Raw genomic sequence first — 20,786 nt, forward strand, 5'->3', positions numbered from 1 at the left:
GACCCTCCAGGAGGCAGGTTAGAAACCAGGCAACAAACCCCATTTCAGCCTTGCCTGTCTGGCAGGTGGGATCACGGCTCCCCAGTGCACCCAGCTCAGCCCTCAGCTCAGCACAGAGAGTCCCACCTTTAGGGGAGCCTCGTAAGACGTGTCCTTCTGCTGAGCACCCACCTCTGAGGACCCTAACAGCAAACGCGCTTCTTCTCAGGCACATGCCTATGGCCCTGGGACAAAAAAAAAAAAAAAAAAAAAAAAAAGACTACTTGCATGCAAAGCTTTTACAAATTTGGTCACTGTGACCAAACTTTATTACCCATTTTATGGAACTGTGACAAAAGTCTAGGAATCAAACAACATGGGGATCACAGAGGCTATTATGTTTATTGTGCTGAACAGACTGTGATAATCCATTAAAGGAACATTTTCAACAAGCAAGCGATTCGAAGTACAATCATAGACAGCAACTCTACACGAAGAACAAAGCAAAAAGTTAGAAGACACTCAAAAGAAAAAGTAAACTGTAGTTAAACATCTTGAAGCGTTTGCTTTTTTTTTTTCCTGCAAACACACCTCTCTTGCAGAAATGGTAGGAGAGTTAAATGTCCAGTCTTAGTTAGCAGTGACCAATGACAGCAAAGAACAGTCGTATAAAATTTATCTCCCACAAAAATAAACTATATATATAAAAAATTTTATGATGTTCTCACTGATTCAATGGCCACATGCAATTTTTCAGTCTGAAAAAATGAGGTATAGTAGGCCCTAAGAGGTAGTAATGTGTTTTGATTGTACTACAATACATAGAAAATACGAGATTCAGTTCCATCAGAGTGGTAAGTCTCTCGGAGGTTGAAGTGTGACACACACCCAGCGATTATTTCTGTGTCATCCACTGAATACTGTGGCTTTTAAAAATGCAAGAAAAAAACCCCAAACCCAAACCCCAAAAGGGACTTGCTAAGGCTTGATTCGATGCCCTTTGAAGTCAGCAGAATTCCTTCTGCTGCCTTTAAGTGATACTGGATTTGGCCTATTAGAGCTACTGTATAGCTAGGATTATTTCTCTTTCACTTAATATTAACGCATCTAGTTGTAATACTCCGGATCAGCTCTTTCTCAGCGATTTCCGTCACTGAACCCTCTGCGGACTTTTGAGGAGGTCCGCATTTCTTGACACTGCCTCTTGGAAGAAGCCAGTAAGTAGTTATCTTTAACTGCATTTGGCTTGGTACTAAAGCCATACCAACAGACGCCTTCCTGAGAAACTACCCCTGGCCCAGTTATTAATACAATGGTACAAAGTACTGACTAGGAAAGAGAGGAAGAAGGGAAATAATACAGAAATAGAGAAAATGGAATAGGAGGGGAGAGAGAGAGAGAGAGAGAGAGAAAGAACAACAAAAGTGAGAAAGAGAGGAGAATAAAAAACCTCTACATAAGAAGCATTTAAAATAAATCTGGCTGAAACATATTACAAAATCACATTTGTGTAAAATACATGAAAATACTTGTCAAGTATTTTCTTACAATCTACTAATTACTTTTTTTTTAAACACATATTTGTGATTGCATTATGCAAAAGCTGAGCTTGTTGCTTCCCACCTACAAAGCTTCAAGTTTCTTTGAAGGTTTTTTTTTGTTCGTTTTTTTTTTTTTTTTTAATACGAAAGTAATTTAAAACGTGTTCATTTTCCACAAGTTATTTTACAAAAATAGTTTTGAATTAGGGATTAGTTGCAGTCCTAACTGTTTCAAACGTCTCAAAACTAATGCTGAAAGTAACAAGTTCATTCCATTTAAAGTCTGGAGGTAGGTCTTTGTCAATCAATTAGTCCATTTCTTTAAACAATTCATTTGAGGTACAAACTTGGACAGTAATATTTAAACATTACAGCTAAATTTTTTTCTCTGTCATGTAGTGTCATTGAAGAAAATTATCCTCACAAACCTATCAGCAATTCAGTACAAAAATATATTCAAGTTAACAGTACATTACACAGAAGTCTAGCAGAGAATAGGGTAAGTACATTAAAAAAAAAAAACAACCAAAAAAAACAAACCAAGAGAAAGAAAAATACATAGTCATGCCAAAACACAATAAAGATATTGCTTCCTTAACTGCAATTAAGTGTTGAAGTAGAAATAAGGGGAAAATACAGATACTCATGATTACCTACCCAATAAAAATTTCCTGCATTTAATGTGTATAGCAGCATGTATTTATCAGTCTGTTGAGTTAATTGTAAAAATCAGAGGTAGTATTGAATAGTGGGGTAATATTGCATCTGGTGCTAAAAGTGCTGCTTTGAATGAAAAGATGGAGAAATGCCACTGGCACAGAGGTGCCCAGTGAACCATCCTATGTCAAAATACATCGCTTAAAGTAATGCACAAGCTTAGCTGAGGTACGTGGTGTTGGTTCTTACATCGCGACTGATGAGTAATGAGGAGAGAGTCAATTGTTTTGAAATACTGGTACGGGATGAGCGGAATTAGTCGAAACGAAGCAAAACATATGGATTATTTTTGTTCAGATAAACTCATGGTTAATTTTGAGGTACCTTTCTGTACGTTTTAAAACGCTTTTCTCGATAACGACTTAGTCATTAATGGCCTAAGAGTGTTTGGTGTCAGTCATTTTTGTTTCCATAGAAAATGCCTGGCTCAACAGAAAGCCGACTCCGTCCGGCTTCCTGTCGTCCAGAAGATGAGGGCTGTTCCTTTTATTTACTACTACTTATGCTGATATGTTTGTATCTATAACTATACAACGTATCTTTGTCTTTCTTCCCTTTTGCAAAATGAAAGTACCTTTTTCGTGTTGATTTCTTTCTTCCGATTACCAGCTGAATGAAGTGAAAGATCAGCTTTCAATTTTTTTCCTGAAATAACAGTAAGTCTTAAAAAAAAAAATAAATCAAGTACAAGTCTACAAGAAGGTTACAAAAAAAAAAAAAAGAGTAGTATCTATCCCTTATCTTTGGTGTTCTAAAACAGGGAGTTCACTAAGTAGGGAGTGGGTTGCTGGAAGCGTTGCAAGGCTTTAGTGTTACACACCCAGCCTTTCCTATTTCAATGCCCATTATAATGACTATGTTACAAGTTTCTTTGTTTATATGCAGTGCAGTGAATGACACAAACCTGATTCGAGCTCTTCTTGACCCACTCACCCTTACTTAGCAGCTCAAACAAACTATTAGTAGGTTAAGAAAAAAGAAAACAGTAATTAAAAGTTGCATCGTTAATCTGTGTCCCCTTTGTTACAGCAGTTTTTCACTAAACCTGGGACTGTGAAGGGATTACAAAGAAGATGATTAGTCAAATCCTTTTTAAGGTTATGTGATATTTTTTTTTCCCCCAGGCAAAAGTGGAAAGACCATGGCAATAGAAAATAAGTGGTCAAGGCAGTGTCTTCTCCCTTCAAAAGACCCAACTGCTGATGAGGTAGAAATTGCATGGTGCGGTCTCCTAGTCTTCTTCTGCAGACTCTTGTGAGGACGTTTCTTCAGTCTCTTCCTAGAATATACAAACAGAAAAAAACAAACACCGTGGTGACCGCGTCTTAGGCTGCCACCTCACTCTTCTCTCACACAGCTGACAATTACCTCCTGAGCTAACAAAATGCCCTTCACAGCTACTGTCACATCTCAAGAAGCCACCTTGGGGAGGAATGGAAGGTCTCCTATCCTCCACTTTGGTTTGCCAGGCTTTCCTCCCACCCCAGGGAGTGCCATGAAAAAGTAATTTTGTGCCGTGCTCTGTCATGGCCCTCTTACGGCCAGCAGACATGGGCTGCTAGAAAATGGAAAGCATTTTGAGCAGGTATCTAATGTTAAGTGGGTGCGCTGGGAAGCCTTCTCCTCCTCCTCGGCTGTCCTCCTCTGGCCCACCACTGCCTTCATGTTCAACTTCAGCAAGGCTGCCCAAATGCGATGCTCTTACACTGCTTATTTAACAAACGTGCAGCATCTTGCAGGACACGGGCAGTAAACTGGGGGCAATAAACATTTCTGATAAAAGGGGCTGTCAGTGAAAAGTTGTTTTTTATCAAATGCTGCACATCATCGCCTGAGCCAGCACGTGAAAAAGATCTAGGAAGAACAGGAATTTACCCCCTCAGCCAACTGAGACCTTTTAAGAATGACCAGCTTAAAACAGCTTATAACAGTCTTCATACTTTAATAGATTTGATTTTCCACATGGCTTCATTTTGTCTGGGTGGCTAACTGACACAATTTATAACTCTCTTCCTTTCCCAGGCCACTACAGTACACCATTCAGCAAAGCATGCCTTAGAGCTTGCCTGCGTTATATGACCAAACTTCCATTCATTAGTGTTTGAAACACCTCAGCTGTGAAGGGCTCCTAAATGCTACCATGTGTGACACTGCTGCGGAGGAGCTGCATCAAGGAAAAACACGGGGCTTTAATCACAGGCCACTGCAATCCCCTTTCAAAAGGTTTCAACCTCTTCCCCACCCCCCACCCCTGCAAGAAAAGGTTGGAAAAAAAAGCTGTAAATCCAGGGAATAAACATAAGTATAAATGAATGGATGACAGCTTAAAAAATATAACCATAGCAGCATCAAGCCATGAGATTTCACACTGGTTTTGTTTAGTCTGCTTTGGGTTATGTGGGAAATGTGAAAAGCATGAAGCAAACGCTCCCCCCTCTCCCTTCATGCCCCCACCCCCTGCTAAAGCTCGGGCCTCAGATATTTAAGCCAGTAGATTTTTACCTCTTGACTAGGAAACAGGCCATGACCCTGGGGTACTCTCTCGAGCACCAGGCACAAAGAAAGATGTAGCGTGATCAAAGCCGTGGACGGAGGAAAGAGAGCAAAGTCAAGTGTCAGCTGCCCTCTGACCTTGACTTTTCAATTAATATTTAAATTCCAGAAGACACCGATCTATCATGCAGATGAACAGTTTCTTCCTCGCAACAACTCGTGTCCACTTGTAGCAGAGTTATATTCACAGTGCTGCTACGAAAACGATCTCTGACTCGCAAAACGATTAAGCAAATTTTACCCCGTCCCTGGCGGCACTGGGGGACCTGCACTCATACTCTACTGAATCCCATTAACGCATAATGCATTTTCCCTGCTTACCTTCCCCACAGAACAGGACTGTGGCTATTACAACATTTCAGTCAAGAAGAAAAATGGTATCTACAGGCACCTAACGAAGGGCTAATTTGGGCTGCATGTGGAGAGACAGCGCAAAATATGTTAGTAATTCAGGATTTGGGATGATCAAGGCAAACACCAGCTTTGCCTCCAAGCCAAGTATTTCAGTTAAAAATTACGACTGTGGGTTCTGTGCTCTTAACATAATGCAGGTAGACACGTTTTGGTATTTGACAACGATCATGTGCTTAATTCCTTATAGCACCACCGTCAGCCCTGAGCCTCTCATCACCGTTTCCCAGAAGATGGCTGCAAACGCTGGGGTGCGGAGCGGCAGCTCACTTCGTTTTACACTTGGCTTGTCAGGAGACTACTGAAACCTGATGGCCTCATTCTCCATGAAGGTGCACTTCCGATCACGGAATAAGAAGGTTGGGGGAGAGGGGAAGTATGTGGAAGGGCGTACATCAGAGCCCAGCCAGGGCAGCCAGAGAGAGCTATTTCTAGTTAGAGAGTTGCCCGCTCTACTGATTTTTACTGTAAATCTCACAGTATTTTTTTTTTTCCTTGTAGCCCCTGCTGCAGTGATCAAGAAAACGAATGCAAAGCTCTTCCTTCATTTACATATGTATGGTCAGGTAATGAAGGTCGAGTTTCTCTCATCTGCTTATGTACATGAAAATATGTGTATCTGTAGTACCTGGAAGGATGAGAAACCAAAAATCAAGCTAAACCCTCACAAATGTTTAAATAATAAACTAATTATTAAAAAATATTTGAGACTGGCAGACTTCAAATTCACATCAGTCTTGGCAAACACTTTTTTACATGAAGAAAAGCTGGCAAAGGGATTGTTACGCAGCAAAAAGAAAACTTCCCTTCATTAAGTTAATTCCTTGCAAAAGCCTAAGATAGCTCAGTTACAGACGGGTGGTTTTAAGCCAACCTATCACGTAAGTTCCTTGTCAAGGCACAGATGGAGACATGATCGCTGCTCTGGTGCTTACAATTCAAAGAAAGGGATAATACAAATCAGACATAGATGCATGGAGGGACCCAAAGGAAGAACTGAGTATAGGTTCTGAAAGAGAAAATGCAGATGTATAAAACAGGAACAAAGAGGGATTATTTTTTTTTGCACTGGTGAAAAACTGGTTGCAAATATCAGAAGGCTGTGGAGCTGTGATCCTCAGCGCACCCTTTGCCTTTACATGCATACACACTTCTCCCCAAAAGATGGAGGGGAGTGGGGTTTTGAAAACTGTGCACCCCATAGAAGTTGCAAACTGGTTCCACACTGAGTCAGAGAGATTCACTAAAGTGCAGTGTGACGCATCAGGGTGCTGGGCACCTCAGGGAAAGGATGCTTTACCATCAGTTAGCACCCTCCAGGCACTTACAAGTCCTCACAAAGCCACAAAGGTCGATGGCATAGCCATGTATCATAGGATCAGTCCCCGAGTCGAAAGTCGAAAGAGGAACTGGGGCCGGAGTGAAATACTTTCTAAGTCCAGATGTGCTTCCGATCAAGTTGAAGAGCAGGGCAAAAATCAAGAAGGAAAGCATGGTCATTAGAGCAGACGTTAGAAATCCAAGTCACTCCATCACAGCGTGATCGCCATGCAGAGCATAAATTCAGCAACACCACCACAGGAACCACTCAGCCAAGAAGCGAAGGTTTCAGATTACATGGCAGCCTTAATTCAGGTTGTTCTCACTTTTTAGGTGCATTCACTGTAGTTGTGGAGACAGAATGGTGACATGTGTTAATTGAGCGTAAATGTTCATCGACCCAGTTTTGCCTTGAAACAGCTACTCCCCTGGTTATTTGTTTTGTGCTGCAGCAAGCTCGCAACAGGCTGGGCTAGCAGACTGCAAAGAGAAACCTGAGAAAGCTTCAAGCCAACCAGGTCGGATACGGCTAACGGAAGCCACCGCCACGCAGACCTCAGGACGAACAGGACACGCACCTGAAGGGCAGGGTAAATACACACATGCATAGCTCAGGCTCTACTTCCTGCTGCTTAGACAATACCCCGGGTGGCTCCCTGCCCATCTGTGCGCCCTGCATACACGCATCCTCAGGGGCTGACCAACACAGGGATGCTCTGCAGAGGCAGTTTTATGTGGCACGTCCTGTCCTAGGTTGCCCCATGCATGGGCACGTTCATCCTGAGTTGCTACAGGTCACAACGTGATATGGATATTAGGAAAAATTTTTACACTAAAAGGGTTATTAAGCATTGGTACAGGCTGCCCAGGGAAGCGGCTGAGTCACCACCCCTGAAGGTATTTAAAAGACGGGTAGACATAGTGCTTAGAGGTATGGTTTAGTGATGGCTTTTGTCAGAGTTAGGTTGATGGTTGGTCTCAATGACCTGAAAGGTCCCTTCCAACCTAGGCAATTCTATGATTCTATGATTGTAAGGCAAACTGCAAGCCAGCACCCTGAGTTGTTTCCACCTTTAATTGCTATAACTGCCCCACCAAGCCCGGGGTGATGTGGAGCTGCTGCCCTTCCCTAAAAAGGGCAGCAAGAAGGCTTTCTCCAAATCTCCTATGTGCACAAATGTCTAACAGGTCTCTTGAGAGGTACCACTGGCAAGCAGCTGGCAGATGGAACCCACCACTGCAGGCCCCTCACCTCTCACTGGTGTTGGGTCCCAGCAGGAAAAGAAAGGACAGACGCTTCCCAACGTCTCACAGTGATATCAGATTAAAGCCAATAAATAAAGGTAACCTGGTAGTTCAGCAAAATTCTTCTAAGTTATAAATCAGTAGTGCCATTAGTGTAAGACAGCATGAATAACAGGAAAAGTGATGAGTTTCATAGCTGGTTGGTTAAGAATAAGGCAGGTACCTAGGAACGGGAACAGACTGAAGAAGTTCACCACCAAAACATATTGCAAGCCAAAGAAGAACCATATTTGGCTAGATTGACTGAGTTCACCAAGCTGTCACCGCAAGTTTTGGGGTCTATGGCCACTGAGGACCACCAGAAGGACCACCTTGAATCGACCACACGTGCATTCTATAGGAGGGGACTATGTAAGTAAGTTCCAAGAATTTGAGAGAATATGTATAACCATTCTGGGAAAATAAAATGTATATGTATGTGATAGCCTAATAAAAACTGTGTTTTGTTTAACATACGGTGTGCACGCTAGGAGGAACAATCCCCCATGCATCCGGCGCTGCAAATAAAGAATGCCCGCCTTCTAACACTTGAAGCAAGTCTTAGAGGGTTTTCTTCTAACCAGGCTTTACAGGTAACACAGAGCAGCTATCTGCCCTGAGAAGGGCTACTCCACGGGGGGCTGGCAATGTTGTTGTTATCCCCGATTTAACAGTGGTGAAGGTAACAAAAAGGACCAGGAGGCAGGACAGCAGGCTTCAGTTACAAGTGCTATCTGCAGCCAGTATGCCTATTTGGGCTTGCCCAACACAGGATTTCAAAATACGACATCCCTGGTGGGATCTGGTTGCCTGAAGATAGGAGCCTGGAGCTGTTTTAGATACCCTGGGTACCTCAGCTGGTATCCAGTAGCCAGGCCAGAAGGCTGCTGGTCTCCTGTGTCATGTCTGCCTGCTCTGTGTGGATGTGTGTGATCCCCTGGGACACCTAAAAGGGCCCAGAACAGCAGTGTCGAGATGCATGGACCCACTAACCCTCTCTGGAGCTCTGATGCTGCATCTCTGCTTTTGAAGGTTCTCCAATGGGGAAAAATAAACTGGTGTATACTGCAGGAATATGTGAAGTGATAAGCACTAGCATGTGCACCTCATTGCTAAAGCTCAGTGGTGGCACCATCCAGAATGGAGCTGTGCAACGGATGACTGTATTTAAACTACAGTGTCTCTTCAGGTCAGAGCCACCCCGTGCTCCCAAGAGACTTCTTTCCCATGACATCCTGAGCGGGAAATGTAGCTCTACCTGCTGCCCAAGACCTCCATCTGGTGCTCCCCACTTGGTTGGTGTGGGCTATTTTTCTGGCAGTACAAGCAGCCAGTAGCATCCTGGTGTCCTCAAGAACACACAAGCTCAGTTCAGTCTCTGTATGTCCTCTGCATTCCTTTTTTTGGTGGTCCCCTCCAAAACGGTCACAAAAAAACCCAATGATGAGACAACTGTTGGTGTTTGAGAGGAGCATTCCCCCCCATCTGCAGAAGGGCAACCGTTTGGCATTTTTGTGAAAATGTTTGTTCTCTTTTAATACCCTGGGGCAAAGCTCCTTTATGGCTACTTCAAGGTTAATTGTCTTTCTCTCAAGAAACTCACTGGCAATTCATTTTTTTCACCTTCTGCTCATGAGTTTCTGAGACATGGATTTAAAAAACTAGAACAAATTTTGCAAGACGATCTCAGGATCACAGTCATGCTAAAAATATGGAGCCTCTGAATTTGTCAGAGATTTCATTTTATAACAAAGCATTAGCTATTGGCACAGATTTTGCTGGCTGCTTTCTAAGCCCAAGAGGGTATGCTTGAATAGATACGTCAAAAAGAACTGCTGACAAGAGCAACTTGAAAACTGTGGACTATTGTCTGCTGCTAACTTGTCTGAAATCCCCTGGCATGCAAGCTAATATTTTCAGAGGAGTCCTTGAAGCCAGTGGCTCCTATTGCAGATGCAGGGGCCTGGGCCGTGCCCAGCTGAGACACGGTGCCATGCCAATTGCTCCACAGCAAATGCACCAAACCGCTTTAGAAATTCATACAGCGCTAACAGACACTCGGAGTAGGTTTGAACCGCTTGAAGCTTAAGGTGGGATCTGCTGCGTCGAGCTACTTCACCCCCTGCAATGCACACTGGCGAGCTCAGTGACAGCTGTCATTCATCAATGAGGCAAAGTTTAATTCCAGAAGCTGGATTCAGAGCTCAAATTGTTGCAGGTTTTTACTTCCCTCATCACAATAAAAGGATTTATTAGGGCAGAAGAGATCACCATGACCATATACAGAAAGGCTAGGCTACTCTTCTTACTGCTGGATTAAAGCATGTTTTTAAGAAGAGCACCTAAAGAAATTATTTCAATACAGAAACTCTGTATCCGAATACATAAAATTCAATCAGCCCACAAGCAAGCAATTTCTGTGCACTGTCGCTCCTAGCATGCTAGAAGGAGCACAACTTCTCTAGCCTGATGGTTAAAAGCACAGTTAAAACCTCTGCCTACAGAGCAGATCTGAGAGCCCCTGCCCTCTCCCAGCCCTGTTTCTGCAGTCATTGACTAAGGCATGGGACAGCCCTGGGGGTAGCAAGCAGGCAGGTCCCCCCAGGGAAGCAAAACTCTCTTACTGAAATGTCATTAAAGATAAACAGAGAGACAAATAGAGAGGTGGCAGCTGATAGGGCAGTTCTGGGTTGCGATTTAAGGACTGGAAACCAACATTCTTGCTTTAAATGTCTAAGTCCCTATGACCTTAGCCTCTAATGGTCCACCTTGTCACCTAAGGCCTTCAAAAGACAACAGACTTGGCCATAGCAGGAGTCCAGTATTTGGATACCAGCAAGTGGCCTTGCTGAGCTGACGCTTAACTTTCCCAGTGCCCAAGTGCATGCTGGTGGGCATGTGCAGAGCTGCCTAACGCTCTTGGGAGCAGTCCAAGGGCTGGCAAGTGTCTTAAAGATCATTTTGACTTGGAGATGTCCTCAAAGCTTTCACGCTCAGGGAGGCAATGCACAACAGACAGCAAGAATAAAACTTATCTCTGAGACAGCACTGGTTTGGAAACTCAGATGCAGACTTGCTTTGAAATCCCCATGCTCTCTGGTTTGAAACAGATACTTTAAGCTGGGTTTTCTACTCTCCAGGAAGAAGCTGACCCACCAAGCGGTTGTGGACGGAGGGTGCACCTTCCTTCTGTTGAAGTAACTCCACTTTTATATAAATAATCAAATATTCTGTGAGGGATGGAAAGGGAGCAGAGAGAATAAAGCAAAACACTGATGCTGTCCCGCAGGTGACCAGCCTGCAACTTTTGAGCTACATAGTTAGTGAGAAAATTAAGGGTGTCCTCTCCTTTCACTGCTGGAACAACACTGCTTGACTAGCAAAAAGGCTGCTCATGGGGCTTACTGGATGATCCACATCCCCAGCTGTTGGAGAAAGTGAACTAGCTGGGGCAGCCAGAGTGAAGTTGCTGGGGCTGTGCTGGGACTCAGCTACTGGTGAGCATGGCCCAAGTCAACAACAGTGGTAGAGGTCAGAGAGAGCTACCATCCCTGCACGCCCCCAAACCACTCCTACAGATCTCCTTCCTCTGCTGCAGGAAGTGTCTCACAAGGCTTGGCAAAATTTTGGTCCTTGAGTAACAGGTTCAGATAATCTGGTCAGAGATAACCTGGTCAGAGGGGACCAGGACAGTGCTAAGGAGGATCACTTCAGGACAGGACAGGACATTCCTCTTTAAGTTAGAACAGCCTTCTTTAAACATAGATTCAAGTCTCTTCTTCCTGTTAGATTAAGGGGGATTCAGAAACATTTGTCTATCTCCTACCTTATCTCCCACTAGGAGAACTGTTTGATATAATGGAGTGATAATGAGTCTCTCTGGTTACTTTTGAGAGAAAGGGCTTATCTGACACAGGATTTTTAAGTCCAGGGGGCTCACACTGAGAACTTCCAGAGACAGGAATTAGGCTGGTCGGACGTTTAGATGCCCTAAAAAGTACCTGCCTTAGGCTCTGCCTCTCAACATCTCCTACAGCCATGCTTAAACAAACCTCAGCTCCAGCTGTCCAACTTTGCCACGGATTTTAGAGCGGCCCTGAAATTAACTCAGCAATGAGGTTTCTGCAAGGCAGCAGGTCACTCAGCGCTGAAGCCTGCGCGGCTGAAGCCTTTTGAAATTGAGACTCAGCTGTCTAAATTACATCAGGCCAGATTTCTTAAACGCATTTTGGCATCTGAGTATAGCAAGTGCCTTTTTGACCTAAGCAGGTCAAAACACTTTGAAAAAATCTGTTCCCCATGTGATTAAAAGGAGAGTGAAAATCTCCAGCAAAATCTCAGTACTGGTCAGAAGAATTTTGCAGGAAGCACCATTTAAAGTCTGCATAGCATAGGCCTAAAGCGAAAATGGTGCTTGAAGCAATCGCGGGTGCTGTGCTAACACTGACAGAGACATATTTTGTCTTGGAGAGTTTCAACCCTACAAGATGTAAACAGTTCTGGTGGGAAGGAAATAAAATATTAAGGGGAAGAAGGCAGCGGTGCTGTTAGAAACATATACAACCGAGCTGGACTAACACCAACTTTGAGAAGCTGCTCTTACAAACCTCTTGTGGAGGCTGTAAACTGGAGGAGTGGTAAACCCCCTACATTCACACAGCACACCATGCTCCAGAGCCAAAATCCAGGCTGGAGCCTAAGGCAAGCAGAGGCTCTAATGATAGTCTCTAATCACTAATATGTATGTCCATAATTAGATGAAAGAGCAAAAAAAAGGGTGGATGCCAATCTTTAAAAGTCCTTCGGCTTGTACAGTTCACTGTGACGCTGGTGGCCACTGCATTAGCTCTGCTTTCTTGTGGCAGTGGAGATGGCAAAGCCCCAAAGGATTCTGTAGCCCATGCAGGTAAACCCGAGGGACTCTGCCTTCCTCTTGAGCCCCGGTGGCTTTTGAAACAGCATCCATTTCTGTGCATATTTCATGTTGAGCAGCAGAGGGAAGACGGCGGTGAAGGTCTCCCAGAATGGAGTAGTGAAAGGAACATTAGGACAGGCTTTGAAATGGAGGTCAAACACACATCGTTTAACTTTTGTCCCCCTTCCCCCAATTTTAGAACATGAAAAGGAGAATAAAGTAAGGCCTGTTGGATTTCTATTCTCCTTTTCCTCCCCCTCTTAAAAATGACTGCTTGTTACAGACAGGAAGCAACTGCCAGAAGTTATTCACCTCCAATCCTTTATCACTTAAAAAAGCATTACGGCTCGGTCCACGGAGCCACTGGCAACTGCGGTTTGGGAACAGCTATCTATCTGTAATGATAAATAATAAAATAAAGCGTCTTCCCTTTCGAATCCCAGCTGAGAGATTTTGCCAAGTGATCAAACTTGTCTGAACCTCGGCGCACCAGCTTTGAAGTAATAAGAAAGAGATTGAAAACCTGCAGCCAAGAGCCGCACACACCTCATTAGGGCCCAGCCACGCGGGAAGGCCGAGCGGCAGCCGCCGGGCCCGGCCCTGCGTACCCACTGGAGAGGGGCTGTGGGAAGGGGAGATAAAAGAGCCTTTCACAGTGGAAGTGGACCGGTGACATTTTTACGAGCACCAGCCCCGAGGCCGAGGGGGTCTCAGCCGGGCACGCAGCCCCCGCCATGATCCCCAGGCGCAGGCCTCGGGGCGGGCAGGGACGCGGGGGGCTCGGCTGCTGCCATTGTCCTTCCTCAGTCTCCCCCGTTTTTCCCTCTTCTTTTTTTTTTTTGTTTCTGAAGGAGAGAGTTTAACGTACAGGGCTTTACCTTCCCCAGGTTGGGCTCAGAAAAGCCACCCCCTCTCCCCAAATAAGAAACATATTTCTGAAAGATCACAAGCTGGGTTCTCCACTCTTGTTCAGCAAAGTTCATGCGAGACTTTGTGGTGTAATTCAGCTAAATGATTTTTTTTTCTTCGAGAAAAAAAAAAACCCAAAGCAAAACAGAAACACTAAAGCTTAACAGACTTGTAAAACGTTTTTAAAAACGTCTGAAGAGTTTAATCACAGATCTTACCACACAGACACTGGTGAGGCTGTGTGCTGGCAGTAAAGCAGAGTATTTAACTTTGAGAGTTGAAGTTCTGGGTTTAATTTTCAGTTTCAGACTAAACAGCAGGTCTGCAGCGAAAGGCAGGGCGACGACTCCTGAGCAAAATGGGGTGATGGAAATGCTTTTCTTGCAAACTTTACCGATTGTGTAACCATGGAGCACCTCTTTGTGCAGGCGAAAGCACAAAATCAGAGAAGTTTGTGTTGGTTTTAATAAACTCCCCGCCCCGTCCCCTCCCTTTTTTTACTGCAAAAAATTCTGCTGCTATTTTATTATGTAATGCTGCAGGCTAAAAATATATCCCTAATTTAAGCCATCTTGCCAATAAATCTACAAATACCAGGTAATCCAAAAAGGGTACTTATGGTTTAATGACATACTCTTCTTGTCATCTTAATATGTTCAACTCCTAAAGGATTTAGAGTGATGCATTTAAAGATTTTTTCAACTTCTTGAATATTTCCACACAATCTGGTCAGGAGGGCCATAAAGTATGGTCCTCTTCAGCATAGACAGGCAACCCAACTTTTCAGGCTCCATCTGCACCACGATCTGTGCTACCACAGGGCAAAGCTTTTTCTTTCTCTAGCAAGATAGTCTGATTCAAAGTGAGTGGGGCTGTCCAACTTAATAGATAGTGATTATTTCCTTTTGATTATAGAACCTTTTATGGGAGTTTCTTTTCCAATTGAACACGTCTACATTCTATAATCAAATCAGAAAAGGTATCCTGGTGGAAATGTGTGTTCAAAACATGTTTTCTTTTAGGCCTGAGACTGATTTACTGCAATTTATACCTCAATGTTAATCTATTCTCCTCTTCCTAAACACAAAAAACCCACTAATATAAATTACAGTTAATGCCTCACTGTATAACACAGTTCTCAGGAGACTATTATAGCCATGGGCGAGCCGCCCAACATACTGTAACTGTCTCTTTGCTCTTCTAATTTCAGTTTCCAGATTTTGACTCAAAATAAGCATGAGAATCAGGGAAGGGGAGGGGGTGGCAGCCATTCACTGCCCCAAATCTGATATCTCCCGGGTCCTAGAGCTCACATGTCCCTTCCTTCCAGACTCAAGTCTGGTTTCAATGGAGCTCTCATTTTTCTTCCCGCTAATCCTGCCGTGAGATCAACCATTGGTAACTCTGTGAGAAATTAAATACCAGGATGTGGGAAATCTGAGATCTGAATTCGGGCAGAATGTGGGTGATTCATTTTTTTATTTCTCTCCTTCTCTTTTCCCATGGTTGTTGTGTGGCAAATAACTCTCCAAACCTGAAATCAGAGACTGGCCCTGAACAATGTGACTACATTGACAGAGCAGAGGCAATGCAAGACATACATTGGCGATACTATATCCTTTTTTAATTTAAGAAAGAGCAATTTCTAAAGAGAGATTTTGGCCAACATTTTCTGAAAACATTCTGGCATTTCCAGAAATGCCTTACAATGGGATCAGCAGCAGAACTTCATCATGGTGATGCTCACCATCTGCTGGAGCAGACTTCATAAAGCATTTAACATTTGTGGCATTGGGATCCCAATGAAACAGGATCCATGAGAGAGTATGCTATGGTGATGTGAGTGCTACAATGCCCAACACACAGGCAGCTGTATTGGATGGCTCTTTTCCTTCATCAGTGTGAGAAAAGCACGTTTATTTATTTAGGTCCAATAAGGGTGAACTCAAGATGCTTACAAACACTGGACTGCCCAAAGGTTTAGGTCCTTCATGCACTGCTTGGCAATGTGCTAGTCTGAAAACCACCCACATACTCCTGTAGCCTTCAACCTGAAGTACCTAGGAGCATAATTCTCACTGCATAGTCTACTAAGAGGTTGTGATGCTTCCAAACTTTTTATGCTGCCTATAAACACAGCAGCAGCATGTTCACAATATCCAATGAGAAACTGATGACCATGAGCTCTGAACAGGGCCGCAGACAGCAGCCTGTCTGTCACAGCATGTGCTTTCCAACTGGTTTGCTTTACACCATCTCAGCACTATGGGACAGCACAGCGAGAGCACCAGCAGAAGCGATATGGGATGGAAGCTCCACTGCGGGAAATGGTTTTAGAGTGTCTATCACGATTTTATTTTGTGCTCACTTTTATGAATCCTTTGCCTGAGTTGTCCTCTCCAAGCTGCAAGGGAAGAGGCATGCTCGCAGGTCGAGCCTATCCATCCCAGCCTTAACGTCTGGCACAGGTGTCACAAGCTGACGGGCTGCCCAGGGAGGACAGATATCACCCCAGGGTAGCATGGCAGCATCGATTTCAAGGAATTAAATTCCCCAAATTTCACAAACGCCCCGTAGTGACTGACAGAGTAGCTGTGAAATGCTTCTTATTATTCTTCAATTCCAAGACTGTTATTTTGGGCAACAAGAGGACCTTATAAAATTCCCAAGATGTCATGGAAACCCCAGAATAAAGTACAATATTGACTTCTTACTGCTTCCTTCCAGAACATGTTTAAAGAAGTGTATCAGTTAATAAGGGCTAAGCATATTGCTCTTTTCCCTAGCCAAATCTTTTTAATAGTGCTGGTAAGCAAATATTATAACTGACCATCCCAGCAAATTATTTAACAGATAAAAAATGTATTTTCATTGGTCTTAACTTTGATTTTCTTTGTGTTTACCATATTCCACATTCATTGCAGCATACCTAATTTTTAACATTTGCAACAGAATTTATGTGGTCCTGAACTGGCAGGCCAAAGAGTAGCGATTTCTAGAAGTGGCTACGTAGAAGGTTCACGTTCCACGTTTTTCAGTGCAGCAGATGAGCTGGGTTACAGTCCTGGAGTATCTGTTAATAATATTTATGTCAGGAAATAAGGCATCTTTCAGTGACTTCAGCTGGGTGTGGAGAAGCAACAACAATGCTGACTGTGAAAGATGCAGAGCCTTTATGAGCAGCTCAGGAACCAAGCTCTCAGCAAAGAGCACTTTTTTCCTGAGCAGCCCTCAGACACACCTCATCTTTCCTAATTAGCATTTTGATTATTTTTGTTGCCATAAGTCCAGAGGCTTATTGTTCTGGTAGGTTCAACTTTCTGGACATCATTCTGGAAACATCTTAAAATAATCCAAATTTTCAGGGGGTAGCCAAGTACTGCCTAGAATACCGTATGTCTGTGAAGTAAGATACCCAAGTGTTAGCAGCACAGGCTCGTTACTCTTGGAAATCTCGGCCAAAATGCGTAGCATGTATATGCAAAAGTAGCACTGTTTAATTTACTCTTGACTGACATTTTTTTAAACACTGTTCCCTGCCTAGATGTCTTCCTCAACGGTGTTTCCCAAGCACACGTCACAGCCCCTTCTCTTCTGGCTATCATTAGTGAGATTTTGGTTTGCGTTTTGTTGTGGCGGTGTGCTCTCCCCTTTTCCCCTTTCCCCCCCCGCCCGGTTCCTGCTCAAGCCATGGCCATCAGCAGGAGTTGTTATGAGTTGCACTTGAACCGTGGGAGATGGCTGGCAACATAACCAAAACACTGTCTGGAGTGGGGACCTAGGTATCTTGTTCCCATGCGAATATGACTATAGGTCAATTCCCTTACTCCATAAATAGCGGACAGCCCAAGAGCCCTTTGAGCTCTCCTGCACGGCAGCGAGCTGCACGACAGGGTCTCCCCTTGAGTGGGGACGCTCGCTTAAGGTCCTTCTCCTCGAGGTTGAGAGATTCCTTGCCGCAGCAGATTCTCGGTGACTAATAACATGCTAAACTTTGAAATCTTAGCTAAGTGATATAAGGATTGATTGCGCATATATAATCCTTTAGACATAAACCGTTGACCAAGTCTGGGACTAGGATTGGATCCAGCCGCACCTAGACTCCTCTCTGAGAAGGAGTTTAGAAAGCAAGGGAGTCCTTTCCGAACCTCGTGACTCAACGGGAGGGTCTCCCTGAGAGCTTGTCTGACCCTGGCCTCTATGCAGTAAATAATCAAGTGTACCCTGGCATCGAATCTCGTAAAACACTGTTGCATTCACTACTAACTTTGTTAAATCACTGGTTTATGTTAATAAACATTTCACTACTTCTCTCTTACAAGTGAAGTTAATCACTCCGCCTGCGACTCAAATCGGAGCCAAGTTCTGAAGTGGATGGAGTACCTCCCTGAGCAGCTTCCGTGCCACAGCCATGGGGTCAAACACTAAGCCACCCTGTCCACAGCCATCACCTGCCCATCTTGGGTTTCTTCCCCAAGCAGAGAGAGCGATGAGGTGGGGAGAGGGCAACAAGGAGCGTTGCTGACTTAGGGACATGTTTTAGCTTACCCTTTCAGCCTCCAGCCTTGTACCACCAACTGCTGCGCCTGCTCCGAGGGCTACGCATGGAGCGCCTCAATAGCTGTAGTCCCTGAATGTTTCTATGTGACATTAGGGACAGGCCTTGCCCAGCACACAGGAAAAGAGCAGCGACCTGAGAGCATGTCTGTATTGAATAGGCAAATATGTGACCGGTGCCGCATTCAGAAAGCTGCCTCCTGCTCTAGGGCTTGTCTCAAGGACATTAAATGTTGCTGATTTGAACAGTTAAAATAACCTTTTTTTTTGCCCTTGTTGAGAGCTGAAGGCTCCTCCTGTGCTGGGCTATGCCATGGCACTCCTGCTCTTCGACTGACTCAGAAACTGGCTGACAAGGACATGACATCTCCAAGCGGCATGTTGCTGCAGGCAAGACTCTGAATCCCCCAGACAGTCCCTGACAAGACACGAAGCAAAAATATCTTGCTAAATCTGATTCCTTTTTTAGTCACATCAAATCGTAACTACCTTTCGCAGGAAGGGAGCATCGGCACCTCAGTTTCAGACGAAGGAGAATGAAGGCACTGGGAGACTTGCCCAAAATGGGACTTTCACACTGCAGTGCTCAGTGCTAATGGCTTCAAAGAAAGCAAGAGGCTCACCCAGCACGATGCAGCAACCTATGTCTTCAGATCACTGTAGGTGATCTGAAGCCAAATTTCTGGAAGTAGGATCTCAAAAATGTTGCTCTATCATAGCTATGTAATAAATGACAATCATAACTACTTAAAACCTTGGAAACCTGAATCTTACACTGATTTGGGTATTTAGGTCTAGCCTTGTTGAATGATGCTATTCAGAGTCTATTCAGAAGTTATGTCATATAAATAACAAAATATTTGCTGTCGGAAATACGTGACTTTCTCTTCTAGCCCTCGTCCTTTAGCACAGGTCAGTGCTTTATCTGTTCATAGAACTGATAATTGCAACTTCTGTATTTTTCCCCAGATTTGTTTTTATTTCAAAAGACTGTGCTCTTTTTTTTTTTTTTTAGTCATCGGACAAGCTATTCAGCAGCGCTATCACAATAAACCAATTACAAAAGAAGACTGAATATGTCTGCCTTTCGAAGGTAAGCCCAGCACCCTCCATGAGACTCCGTCTACTGCATCCAGGAAGAGAGCAAGACACTTCCCTGATTTCCTTAAAATCAAATTCAAACCTCTCCCAGCGCAATGGTAGGTCCCTACCTGTAGTTCAGGCATCCACCTGATTTCTTAATAATTCTGGCTTCAGTCCACAAATCTGTTACTACTCCAATTTTGTATTTGGATTTTACACCAAGCAATCCTTACATGTTGCTTGAAATACGAGCAGCAGAACTGGTAACAATGAAACATAATTTTCAAATCGGAGCCATTTTTCGTAAGACTTCCCATGACATTTTTATCCATTTGTTAAAACAATGTTTTCAAATCAGAAAAACATTTCCAGAACACTCAGAAGCTAAATCTGGAAAGATTTTGCAGGGCAAAAGTGTTCAAAAAACAAAATCAAATCCTATTTTGATTTAAAAAACTGAGTCCCCAGGTGATCATAATATTGTGAAGCTTTGGAAAAGCAAAAATTCCAAGGACACTTATGGGGGAAGGGATCAATAAAACCAGGTTATTTCACCATTAAGCTATTTATGCAAAACCTCTGACCAGTTCCACCCTGACTGGTGGTGACGGGAGACAGGGTGTTGAGCTGGAGTGTCCCACAGCAGGTCCAGGGCTCAGCCCCACTGGGAAAGTTTTGGGCAGCTCCACGGGGACCACCCTCCACACCGGGAGGTGCAGTGAGCCTGGGCTGGTGGAGCTGTGATAGACACTTGCTCAGCACATATGCACATGGTACCAAGGGCCTCTAGCACGTAAGATGTCCCCTACTGCTGTCTTTGGGAAAACATTGAGCATTTGCTTTAAAAATAACAATAATAAAAGAATGGTAACTCGGTCTTTCAGAGGATGTTCTGGAGTGGTGTGCGTTAACACACATGCGGTTATCCTACTCTGAAGTATAAAATTCCACGTACCATTGGAAAATAACTTTTGTCCCTCTGCAATCTGGCAACTTTCTCACTCTCCGTATCAGTAAATGCAGAAAAAGTACATGACACACAACACAGCTTGTTGGACGCAGCGGGAAGAGCAACGAAACCCCAGGGCACCAGGTCAACCTCCAGGGCAGAGGTTTTTCAATGTTTCTACAGCCAAGGCTCAGTTGTGTAAGGCTGCAATATTTCTGGCTCGGCAGGACGCAGGGCGGGCTTGGACAGTGGCACACACACTCTCAGATGTGTATGTGCACCTGCATGGGTGCGAAGGATTTACCATCTTACTTGCGACACTGGAAGCTTCTTTTCAACCTGCTAAAGTGGATCTCTGGAGTATTTCTACCACATTTCTCTCTGGGATTTCCCAGAAGGGAAAAAAAAATAAATCCGCATGTGACGGCTTGCGTGTATGCAACACACCTGGAGCTTGTGGACGTGCAGATTTATTGGACGGCACAGAGAGGCGACGCAGCGCACGCAGCATGGCCCAGCGCATCGGACCTGCCACACAACCACCACAGGTCCCACACTCAGCTCTGCT

General features: G+C 44.1%; 1 protein-coding gene across 2 annotated transcripts in view; it reads right to left on the reverse strand.

The window, feature by feature from the left end:
• Positions 1–363: 363 nt before the first annotated feature.
• The window catches only part of HMGA2 (high mobility group AT-hook 2), a 121,302-nt gene continuing 100,879 nt past the window's right edge, over positions 364–20,786 (reverse strand). For both annotated transcript variants that reach the window (XR_010069747.1, XM_063324057.1), the window contains one exon: positions 364–3,516. Coding sequence is in view for 1 of the 2 variants with exons in the window: in XM_063324057.1 (XP_063180127.1) it covers positions 3,469–3,516 (48 nt within the window). In the remaining variant the exon portion in view is untranslated. The remainder of the gene's footprint in view (positions 3,517–20,786) is intronic.

The sequence above is a fragment of the Chroicocephalus ridibundus genome, chromosome 1 (assembly GCF_963924245.1).
Source record: "Chroicocephalus ridibundus chromosome 1, bChrRid1.1, whole genome shotgun sequence".
Classification (NCBI taxonomy): Eukaryota; Metazoa; Chordata; class Aves; order Charadriiformes; family Laridae; genus Chroicocephalus; species Chroicocephalus ridibundus.